General features: G+C 42.2%; 1 protein-coding gene across 2 annotated transcripts in view; it reads left to right on the top strand.

Annotated features, from left to right (window-relative positions):
• nf2b (neurofibromin 2b (merlin)) overlaps window positions 1-11939 on the top strand; it is a 12450-nt gene extending 511 nt beyond the window's left edge. The window contains exons 2-17 of one of the 2 annotated variants that reach the window (XM_010904996.5): window positions 144-262; window positions 478-603; window positions 740-862; window positions 1368-1451; window positions 1565-1633; window positions 1713-1795; window positions 2001-2076; window positions 2366-2512; window positions 2693-2767; window positions 2855-2968; window positions 3172-3294; window positions 4627-4844; window positions 5001-5103; window positions 5658-5788; window positions 7528-7696; window positions 9248-11939. In XM_010904996.5, coding sequence (XP_010903298.1) covers window positions 173-262; window positions 478-603; window positions 740-862; window positions 1368-1451; window positions 1565-1633; window positions 1713-1795; window positions 2001-2076; window positions 2366-2512; window positions 2693-2767; window positions 2855-2968; window positions 3172-3294; window positions 4627-4844; window positions 5001-5103; window positions 5658-5788; window positions 7528-7696; window positions 9248-9295 — 1779 coding nt within the window. In that variant the 5' untranslated portion in view covers window positions 144-172 and the 3' untranslated portion in view covers window positions 9296-11939. The remainder of the gene's footprint in view (window positions 1-143; window positions 263-477; window positions 604-739; window positions 863-1367; window positions 1452-1564; window positions 1634-1712; window positions 1796-2000; window positions 2077-2365; window positions 2513-2692; window positions 2768-2854; window positions 2969-3171; window positions 3295-4626; window positions 4845-5000; window positions 5104-5657; window positions 5789-7527; window positions 7697-9247) is intronic. The other variant, XM_010904997.5, reaches the window with a different exon arrangement.
• Window positions 11940-12360: the final 421 nt, after the last annotated feature.

Here is a 12360-nt window from a genome sequence, read left to right on the forward strand (position 1 = left end):
TGTGTATTAAAAGCAGATAGAAATCCCTGCATTGATTTAGCTATACGCCTGGAATAAAGTGACATTGTGTGAGGTTATTTTGATTAACCCGACTATGAAGTTCATTGATAAAAACATTTTCTGTGATCTTTTCTCCTCTACAGGTATTTCACTAGTTTTTGAGGCCTCCAAAATGTCGATTTTAGGATTAAAAAAGAAACAACCAAAGACTTTTAAAGTCAAAGTCATCACTATGGATGCAGAAATGGAGTTTAGTTGTGAGGTAAAAGACTTTTAACATATTGCACTGATGACCATGTGTGTGCGCAACAAACACCAGCTGAAAGTCGGCTTGCGATCACTCCTGTGTCTCTTTACACACTTGCACACTATTATAAAAGTACAATTCTTTATTGTGAAAACAACATAGTGAACAAAGTCTGCAAAAATATCCCATTACAAAATAGCCTGTATTTTCCTCACTAACAATTATCTCAGGTGAAATGGAAAGGGAAAGACCTCTTTGATCTTGTTTGTCGGACGGTGGGTCTGAGGGAAACCTGGTTCTTTGGGCTCCGGTACACAGTAAAGGACACCTACGCTTGGTTAAAGCCAGAGAAACGGGTGAGTGTGAAATTAAATGAGGGAGATAGGATATGATGAGTACAGTAACGATGTTGAAATAATGGGGAGGGGACATACTGTATGTGTTGTTGCCCTAACATTGTTGATTGCTCTTTTGTTTTTTTTTCTGGTTAAGGTCTTGGATCAGGAGGTCCCTAAAGACTCACCTATAACTTTTCACTTCCTGGCCAAATTTTTCCCAGAGAAGGTAGAAGAAGAGCTGGTCCAGGAAATCACACAGCATCTCTTCTTCCTGCAGGTGCACCACATTTCTTTGACAATCAAAACTGTCTTACAGTTTCTTTTTAGTGAGTCTAAACATGTGAATTGGATCATCATTTAGGATTTATTCCTTCTGATGTTACTGTCCAGAGGAGTCTGTTATCATGCCAACTGTTCAAGTTGGTCATATAATCAAGCAAATAACTTTTGCTGTAGTAATAGTAACAGGAGTCTGAGCAGGTGTCTGAGCATTAATGAGTTGTTTAAAATGAGTCTGGTAGCAGAATGTCCACTTCAAATTGGGTTGTATTGAAGGGTATCTACCCCAAAACACACTAGTGTTCATTAGTCCACTTCCAACGCATACCCAAAAGGTATGCAAGTCAGCATTCTAGGTTCCAGGCTAAAGCGTATCAGTTACAAAAAAATAAAATATTGCTGATATGTATGCTTTTTGGGGGTCTAATTAAATACTGAAACATAGTTTGGGGGTAAAACATTCATTTCATGGAACAGAAACATTTGTGTCTGCTTCCCTCCAGGTGAAAAAACAGATATTAGACGAGGAGATTTTCTGCTCCCCTGAAGCCTCTGTTCTGTTGGCATCGTATGCAGTTCAAGCCAAGGTAAGGAAGGGATGTTGGTGTGAACATCCTCTATGTTGAAGGAGAAAGGTTACATAATTATGTTAGTCTGCATCTTAAATCCTCTACATTCATTTATTTTCCCTCTGATGCAGTATGGAGACTATGACCCAAACTTTCACAAGCCAGGTTTCTTGGCCCAAGATGAGCTCCTACCTAAAAGAGTAAGTAGTGCCATTTTGGGAAATAGAATTGTTTGCGGTTGCATCTGGCAATGTGCATTATTGATGTGTTGTGCGTCAGGTTCTGATGCAGTACCAGATGACACCAGACATGTGGGAGGAGAAGATCACAGCCTGGTATGCGGAGCACCGAGGCATTGCCAGGTGAGAACAGCTAACCAGTGGAGAGAAAAAAATTTATGAGAGAGTTCACTGAAAGTTTCTCAACTCTGGTGCTGAGCTGTTTCTCAGCGGTACATATTCTTGTTTAGCGCCAGACAAGCACACAGTTCCTCTATTTGGGTGTTTTCAGAATAGGTGTGCTTGGGTGGCATCTACAACAGCTGTGATATGTTTGTGTTGTTCTCAGGGATGAGGCTGAAATGGATTACCTGAAGATAGCTCAGGACCTGGAGATGTATGGAGTCAGCTACTTCTCCATCACAGTGAGTAATCCCCACAGCTCTCTAAACCTTGACCCTATGATATCCCCACAGCTCTCTAAACCTTGACCCTATGATATCCCCACAGCTCTCTAAACCTTGACCCTATGATATCCCCACAGCTCTCTAAACCTTGACCCTATGATATCCCCACTGCCCTCTAAATCTTGACCCTATGATATCCCCGCTGCCCTCTAAACCTTGACCCTATGATATCCCCACTGCCCTCTAAACCTTGACCCTATGATATCCCCACTGCCCTCTAAACCTTGACCCTATGATATCCCCACAGCAAAATAAAAGAGACACAGACCTGCAGCTCGGTGTAGATGCCCAGGGCCTTCATATTTACAGCCCCAACAGCAAACTGAATCCCAACAAGTCTTTTCCGTGGAGCGGCATCCGCAACATCTCCTACAGCGAGAAGGAGGTAACCACGGTGAATCTGCTCTTTTATTATTTCATACATCATCAATATATTTATAAAACTTTCTCTAGCACCTCTGTTTCACATTTGGTTTAAAATAAAATACAACGAAACAGACACAGTCTGGTTTCACAGTGCAAATGTTTTCTGCGCCCACCACAATGTGTTTATTAACTTTGTCTCCTGTTACAGTTCACAATAAAACCTTTGGACAAGAAGAAGGACGTTTTCAAGTTCTACTCCTCCCAACTGAGAGTCAACAAACTGGTTTGTAGAAACTGTCAAATCCAAGCTTTAATCTGCGTTTCAAGCCATTATCTTCCAAGGCCTAGTTTAAACTGCCTCCCTATTCAGATCCTGCAGCTGTGCATTGGCAACCATGACCTTTTCATGAGGAGGCGGAAGGTAGACTCGATCGAGGTGCAGCAGATGAAGGCTCAGGCCAAGGAGGAGAAGGCCCGCAAGAAGGTGACCTCTCAGTGACCCCATACTGATTTACCACCTCTGTGTTTTTGTGACATTCTGTCTCAGATATGCAATGATTCTATGTGCTCTTCTGTTTTGAAAGCTCTTATCAGTTGCTGGACATACAGTGGTTTATACAGTCTGAAATCCTCCTTGTGAACAATACTGTCTGTGGCTGATTGGCTGTTCTTCCTGTCCGTCTGCAGGTTGAGCGTCAAATCCTAGCGCGTGAGAAACAGATGAGGGAGGAGGCGGAGCGAGCGAAAGAGGAGATGGAGCGACGGCTATTCCAGCTGCAGGATGAGGCCAGGCTGGCAAATGAGGCACTGGTAAGTTAGTATTTTTTCAGAGGGATGGGGTCGGCTTATGGTGTTGTCATCTTACACAGATCAGCTATAACATTATGACCACTGACGGGTGAAGTGAATAACACTGATAATCTCATGGGTGGGATATATTAGGTAACGAGAACATTTTGTCTTCAAAGTTGATGTGTTAGAAGCAGGAAAAATAGGCAAGCGTAAGGATCTGAGTGACTTTGACAAGGGCCAATTTGTGATGGCTAGATGACTGGGTCAGAGAGTCTCCAAAACTGCAGCTCTTGTGGGGTGTTCCTGGTCTGTAGTGGTCAGTACCTATCAAAAGTCGTCCAAGGAAGGAAAAGGGGTGAACCGGCGACTGGGTCATGGGTGACCAAGGCTCATTGATGCACGTGGGCCCGTGTGGTCCAGTCCAACAGACGAGCTACTGTAGCTGAAATTGCTAAAAAAAAAAGTGAATACTGGGACTAATAGAAAGGTGTCAGAACACACAGTGCATCGCAGTTTGTTGCGTATGGGGCTGCATAGCCACAGACCAGTCAGGGTGCCCATGCTGACCCTTGTCAACTGCCGAAAGCGCCTTCAATGGGCACGCGTGCATCGGAACGGGACCATGGAGCAATGGAAGAAGGTGGCCTGGTCTGATGAATCACGTTTCCTTCTACATCACATGGATGGTCGGGTGTGTGTGTGTCGCTTACCTGGAGAACACATGGCACCAGGATGCACTATGGGAAGGAGGCAAGCCGACTGTGGCAGTGTGATGCTTTGGGCAATGTTCTACTGGGAAACCTTGGGTCCTGCCATTCATGTGGATGTTACTTTGACGCGTACCACCTACTTAAGCATTGTTGCAGACCATTTGCACCCTTTCATGGCAGCGGTATTCCCTGATGGCATTGGCCTCTTTCAGGAGGATAATGTGCCCTGCCCCAAAGCAAAAATTGTTCACGAATGGTTTTAGGGACACAACAACAAGTTCAAAGTGTTGATTTGGCTTACAAATTCCCCAGATCTCCATCCAATCGAGCATCTGTGGGATGTGCTGGACAAACAGGTCCGATTCATGGAGGCCCCACCTCAGAACTTACAGGACTTAAAAGATGCTGATAACGTCTTGGTGCCAGATACCACAGCACACCTTTAGAGGTCTAGTGGAGTCCATGCCTCGACGGGTCAGGGCTGCAAAACACAATGTTAGACAGGAGGTCATAATGTTATGGCTGATTGCTGTATAGGGGTGTCCTGCGGGGTTACGGGGGTGTCCTGCGGGGTTACGGGGGTGTCCTGCGGGGTTACGGGGGTGTCCTGAGGGGTTACGGGGGTGTTATGTGTTTGTAGATTCGTTCCGAGGAGACAGCGGACCTGCTGGCGGAGAAGGCCCAGATCGCAGAGGAGGAAGCCAAGCTGCTGGCCCACAAGGCTGCCGAGGCTGAGCAGGAGAGGCAGAGGTTAGAGGTCACAGCCCTGAAGACCAAGGAAGAGAAGAGACTGATGGAACAGAAAATGAGAGAGGCAGAGCAGCTGGCTGTCAAACTGGTGGAACAGTCAGAGCGCAGGTACAGATATTTCTGTTAATATTAATGTGTTTTAGTAGGATGTCTTAATATTGACAGTAGTAGGCGCACAATTGTCAGTAAGTACTGTAGTACAAGTAGTTGTTTATTTAGATAGGTAAAGTAAATGAACTGTGAGTAAAGGCTCCCCCACTGCAGATCAAAGGAAGCGGACCATCTGAAGCAGGACCTGACGGAGGCCAAAGATGCAGAGAGGAGAGCCAAGCAGAAACTCTTGGAGATCACAAAGACTACTTACCCGGTAGAGATGACTATAATCCTAACCAAGACCCCTCTCCCAGTACTTTCAACAGGCGGTTCTTGCTTCCTTAAAACATATTTATTATGATAAGGTTTTGTAGGCTGATGTGACTGGCTCGAATTAAACTGGATGTGATCAAAGTTTGTTTATTGGTGAAATGTCAAAATTGCCACTCCAAGATGCCACACCTCACTACATTTCGATGCAATAAAAACATGACGTACATTACACAGAATGATATATTCCCTCCTGAAAGGCTATGTTCTTCCAATGGAAGGTGTTCATGTGGCTCAGGTGCACTGTGCACAATAGCCTGGGATAGCCAGTATATTCAACACCATAACAAGACCATTTACCTAATATTCAACACCATGACCAAGAAGATCTACCTAATCCTCAACTCCATAACAAGACTATTTATCTAATACTCAACACCATAACCAAAACCATTTACTTAATGTTAATCGTAATGTCGAACAATATCCTGTAGAGGACTCCATCCTACTGCTGAACCCCCTTACTAACACTGTCTTTTTTGCGTGTGCTTGTTCCAGATAATAGCGGCCTACTCCCCTCCACCTCCTCCCCCAGAGGGAGGGGATTTAGCTGTGGAGTCCGGATCGATGCAGATAGACTTCAAAGACTCTGACATGAAGAGGCTGTCCATGGAAATAGAAAGGGAGAGGTGAGCTATCCCCAGATGGTACCCTGAGCTGGACTCTTCCCCAGATGGAACCCTAATCTTAGAGGCCTCTGGCTGTTAAATTGGTTCCCCTCCCTAATGGCATTGTTCATTCATACAGTGGATATAAAATGTCTACAGACCCCTGTTAAAATGCCAAAGACAAATAATTTTTTCCCACCTTTAACCTATAACGTGAACAATTCAATTGAAAAACAAACTGAAAGCTTAGTGGGGGAAAAATAAAAAACGTACAATAACCTGGTTGCATAAGTGTGCATACCCTTAACCTAATACTTTGTTTAAGCACCTTTTGATTTTATTACAGTACTTAGTCTTTTTGGGTAGGAGTCTATTAGCATGACATCTTGACATGGCAATGTTTGCCCACTCTTCTTTGCAAAAGCGCTCCAAATCTGTCAGATTGCAAGGAAATCTCATGTGCACAGCCCTCTTCAGATCACCCCACAGATGTTCAGTTGGATTCAGGTCTGGGCTCTGGCAGGGCCATTCCAAAACATTAATCTTCTGGTGAAGCCATGCATTTGTGGATTTGGATGTGTGCTTTGGGTCGTTGTCATGCTGAAAGGTGAACTTCCTCTTCATCCTCAGCTTTCTAACGGATGCCTGAAGGTTTTGTGCCAAAATTGCCTGGTATTTGGAAATGTTCATAATTCCCTCCACCTTGACTAAGGCCCCGGTTCCAGCTGAAGAAACAGCCCCAAAGCATGATGCTGCCACCCCCATGTTTCACTATGGGTATGGTGTTCTTTGGGTGATGTGCAGTGTTGTTTTTGCGCCATAACACAATTTCCCACATGCTTTTGGGGGACTTGATGTTTGTTTTTGCAAACTTCAGCCGGGCTTGGATGTATTTCTTTGTAAGAAAAGGCTTCTGTCTTGCCACCCAACCCCATAGCCCATTCATATTAAGAATACGGGAGATTGTTTTCACATGTAGCACACAAACAGTACTTGCCAGAAATTCTTGGAGTTCCTTTAATGTTGCTGTAGGCCTCTTGGAAGCTTCCCTGACCACTTTTCTTCGTCTTTTCATACATTTTGGAGGGATGTCCAGTTCTTAGTAATGTCTCTGTTGAGCCATATTTTCTCCACTTGATGATGACTGTCTTCACTGTGTTCCATGGTATATCTAATGCTTTGGAAATTATTTTGTACCCTTCTCCTGACTGATATCTTCCAACAATGAGATTCCTCTGATGCTTTGGAAGCTCTCTGTGGACCATGGCTTTTGCTCTGAGATGTAACTAAGAAAATGTCAGGAAAATCCTACTAGAACAGCAACTTTATTTGTGATTAATCGGAGTCACTTTAAATTATGGCAGGTGTGTAATGACTTATATTTAACATGAGTTTGAATGTGATTGGTTAATTCTGAACACAGCCACATCCCCAATTATAAGAGGATTTGCACACTTATGCAACCAGGTTATTGTAAGGTTTTTATTTTTAATTTTTCCCCCTGAAAGATTTCAGTTTGTTTTTCAATTGAATTGTTCACATTATAGGTCATGTTGAAAGTGGAAAAAGTTCTGACATGATTTATCTTTGTCTCATTCTTTTACATCACAAAAACCTGGCGTTTTGTGTGTAGACTTTTTTAAATATTTCATATGATCTGGCTCCTTCGGTTAAAGGCAGTCTGTGTCCTTCCTCTTCCACCACACTACTTTCACTCTCCCCTCCACTCATCTCACCTTCCCTCACCTCCACTGTCCCAGACTGGAGTACATGGAGAAGAGTAAGCACCTGCAGGACCAGCTGAAGGAGCTGAAGTCTGAGATAGAGTCCCTGAAACTAGAAGAGCAGCAGCAGCAAGCCGCCGTCTACAGCCTCCGCAACGATGCCCGTGGCTACCCCATGGAACCCCCCTACATGTCCCATAGTAATGTAAGAACTACCTCACACCTCATGGAACCCCACCTACATGTCCCATATAGGGATTGGACGATAGACGGTTTTAGTACTAATTACGATGGAAAATACAATTAAGGAATCATGGAGAAATTCCATATTCAGATAATCGTAAATCGGAATAATACACAATATGATCTGCACAATACATGATGCGCACAACATAACCGGGAGCTGTTATAATGAATTATAAAGTTATTATGCATATACAATGTGCACGGAAGTGCATGCACCCAAAGGTCAGTACCGGTAAGAAATGAAACCTATTTTCACCCCTGATCCTCAGAAGTGACTTGAAAAATCCCTTGCCAGTCACCGAAGTGTTCCTGACTACTTGTTTTATTTAGCTGGTGGAGCGCATATCTCAATATATATTGTTTTGACTAGATTCAAGTTTGTCATTGAACAAGTACAGTACAACAAAATGCATTTAGCATCTAACAAGAAGTGAAAATGTACGTGTATAAAGTATAATATATGTTACAGATGTGCAATGTATAGATGTTCAATGAAGGCAATGTGGTACAAATGGCAATTCTAAATGCCACTAAACATCCTCTGCAATGTATTGCCAATGAAGCTGGCAACCATACACGTTTACAGATTTACATGTTATTATTGTATTAGTTCATTATTAAAAACCTTTGATATTATTTTACTATAATGGCTTTTTAAATGCATAAATTACATTTATGTAATGGAAGAATATCCGATCAGCCGTTTTGAACTATAAACCAGAGTTGTTATCAGGATACATTTTAGCCAGGATAATTTTAGCCAGGGTAATCGTGGAACTACTGAACCCCCTACATGTCCCATAGTAATGTAAGAACTACCTCCAAACCCCCTTAACCCCCTACATGTCCCATAGTACTGTAAGAACTACCTCCAAACCCCCTACATGTCCCATAGTAATGTAAGAACTACCTCCGAACCCCCTGAACCCCCTACATGTCCCATAGTAATGTAAGAACTACCTCCAAACCCCCTGAACCCCCTACATGTCCCATAGTAATGTAAGAACTACCTCCGAACCCCCTGAACCCCCTACATGTCCCATAGTAATGTAAGAACTACCTCCGAACCCCCTACATGTCCCATAGTAATGTAAGAACTACCTCCGAACCCCCTGAACCCCCTACATGTCCCATAGTAATGTAAGAACTACCTACTAAACATCCTACAATGTGTGGTAATTCCTGTTTCTGTCATTAGTGGTATTGCGAGACCATTCCTCTGATGGTACAGTCTCCCAGCTTCCATAAACAGATCTCAACAATCACTTAATATTTGAGTTGCAATTTAACTCAAACATTACATGGTTTTACTTACAACGTTACCTAATTGAGAATGTTAATGCTAACTGCACTAGCACCTTATTACTGATTGAGTGTTAACTAATGTAATCTTGGCAGATATAGGATAACTAAGGCATTATTTGCCATTGTGATTACATGACCTGACTGGAAAAAAGTCAGGGGCTCATTTTTAAGACATCTCTAAAGTATTTGTTCTTTGTTCTTTCAGAGAAATTCTGCCTACATGGCTCAGATGGCCTTCTTTGAGGAAGTTTGATCCAGTTGCCATTGGATAAAACTGCGATAGGCTAAGTGCCATTAGAAGACAGGGAGGCGGAACATGGTGACTCTTTGTTCCTCGGCACCCAGACGTGCCTATTTTCATCTATCTACATTTTGTGCCGGAAAACACTGAGACAAATCCACACTAACTGTGACACTTCTATGTGCTACAAACAGCATGTTGGGCTGCATGCATGCATGCTCAGTGCAACACACACACTACAACACTACATATTCCGTTCCGTTTTAAGGATGATATAAAATGCCATATGTGATACAGTCCAGAATAACACTACTCGTTGGGTGTGTGTATATTTATGAGATGTGCTGATTGTGTGTGTGTGCGCGCGTGTGTGTGTGTGTGTGTGTGTGTGTTCATTTTTACTTTGAGTGTTGTTTTTTTTTCTAAAGTAATGCCCATTAGAATGTAGTAGAGATTGAGACAGAATTTTAATTTTTTATTTGATACATCACAATGTGCCTTCCTGAATATAATCTTTCTCCTGTCAGCAGTTAGTGTGATACCCTACATTTTGCCTAAATCATGTTTTACTTACTCCATTTTGTGGGTATAGCTTGGTGCTCTGATCACCTCCAAGTAGTGATTCCCAAGAATTTCTGTTCCAGAGATCACCAAGTCACCACCAAAAGCTCTTGAGGACTGACATTCTTAACCTCAGCCAATCCTAACATAAAATATACAAATATATTTTGCTCATAACTGTATTGAAACTGAAATGTAGTACATGTGACAGTAGTAGATAGAGGCCCATTTTGCATTGCCGAAATCTCGGTTAAATTGCGTATAATACCATTACTTTTACCAGATGCAATACCCTTGTGGACCAGCAGGGGTTGTGCAATCCACATGTTGAAAGCTCTACAGCTGTCTATATGTCTAGGCTCACATTAAGCCAGCCCTTAAGGCTTCTAACCACTGTCATTTGAGTGTTGTTTGACCTGTTTTTGAAACATTTTACATTCAGGTGAACCTGTTTTAAAAAAAAAACAGTTGCATTGCAAAGGTAAAATAACATGCCATCCTCTTGCAATTGGGCCTGTTACTGTGCATAAAGGACTCCCTACTCCCTAAATGTATCCCCTTTGACCAGGGCTCTATTTCCTTTGCTGCACTGTGTAGGGGACAGAATGTCATCAGGGATGCAGGCTGTAGGATGAATTATAATCAAGTCTGCTTCATGCTCAGTGGAAGGACATGTCTAAAAAAAGGGAAGACTGTGCCAAAGTGAAGTGAGTGGTTTTATGCTTCTGAGGGAAGTAGGAGTTATGTTATTATGCCCTTTGGTACTCAAACTCAGTAGTAGATAATATTACAGGCCATAATTATTATGGTTTGGAGTCAATAAAATTTTGCAGTTAATCATTTAAGAATTATCAGAAAATACTGGCCAATAATATTATCTACTGCTAAGATTGAGTACCAAATTGCCCCAGATCACAAATATTGGATGGGATCTACGAGCAAACCAACAGAATGTTAAGACTGTACGGTTAACTAGTTTTACGTAGGTTAACGAGTTTTACGTAGATTAACAAGTATCAATAATGACAGTGTCAATGATTATTTGGACATCAGGATGGCGGAGAGTGCAGCACAGGAACGATTTAGCTGAGCAACAGTCTACTTGTTTATTAAACAGTCCTGCTCCAACAGTTTCCTGGGGTTTTGGATGATCCCATCTAAGGCTTGGGTGGTCAGATGTCCTAAAGGAACACTGCAAGGCAGATTACGCAACATTTCAGGGCTAGGAGGTTTTGGTGTCAGTCTGGGAGGCAGATACCTGTATACATGTGTCCTATGTGCACTACACACATGAACACTTACACAGCTATGTATTTAACCATGTGTCAGTGTTTTTTTTTCTCACACCTTTTTATTGGATAATAAGTAATTCTTTCGAAACAGTTGCGTTTCCATTTGCAGATACCAGTTTTTTCATATGGCAATATCGCACATCCATAACTCTTCATTTATTCCTCCTTTTTCAAATGTTTTGAAAAACATTTGTTTTAAAAGCTAGTTTGCTGCTTGTTTGTTTACTGCTTTGCCGTTTACTAATCTGATACTATAGTTGTTTTATCTTTCTATAGTTTTGACAATGTTGTGACATTCCTGCTTTTTATTGCCTCATCTTACCCCTACTCATGTGTTTATCAGCTGTGAATGTCTTAAGATGTATCAAGTCACTTTTTTTAAGAGAGGAAAAGCACATGTTCATGTTTTAATGAATGACCTCCAATGCCTGTTACACACTTACAGATGACTAATCACCTGGCTGTGTTCCAAATGGCCCTGCCGTTTCCTCATATGCACTAATATCAACCAGGGCTCAAATCTAGTGCACTAATATCAACCAAATCTAGTGCACTATGGAGGGAATAAGGCAGCCTCATAAATACTAGGCTGCTGACTGCTGGAACTTGTGGTGAACCGTGTGAGCAAAAGACTTCCTGAGGTTTGATGATTTTCTTTCCCCCACAGTCTTAACTGCCACTAGTTCATAGAACATCTGTCAACATTTCCATGTATGTAGTTTTTCTTTGTGTTTGAGGGCTTTGCTATTGCGTAAAACAATAAAAAGTACATTAACTTGTCTTCTGACAGTTCTTGATTTCAATATTGAAGTGGTATAGCTTTTTTGTTGAGAAGAGCAAATGTCTTACTGACTGACTGACTGATTGGCTACCCCTTGTTAAGTAGCGTCATGGTTAGAGAAGCGGACTTGTGAACTATAGGTCCCGAGTTCGTATATCCTCGCAGGCGATGCGTAGTACGCATTATGAATTATTCCGTATAGACTAACAGTTTACGGTTATATTGTGATTGTTTCTGGTGGATTGTCGAAGTGTGCATCCGTGCATGCGTTTTGGGTCGGGATAGACAAACATATTTGCAAGCTTAACAACGTAGTTACGATATATTAAGCCTTAACTGAAACTGTATACGGTTATATTGCGACTTTCTGGCATGGCTTACTGGCTAATATGCTGTTAAAATGGCCAGTGGCAAACAATACATAGCCGCTATTTGTGGTGGAG

This window comes from Esox lucius, chromosome 7 (genome assembly GCF_011004845.1).
Source record: "Esox lucius isolate fEsoLuc1 chromosome 7, fEsoLuc1.pri, whole genome shotgun sequence".
Classification (NCBI taxonomy): domain Eukaryota; kingdom Metazoa; phylum Chordata; class Actinopteri; order Esociformes; family Esocidae; genus Esox; species Esox lucius.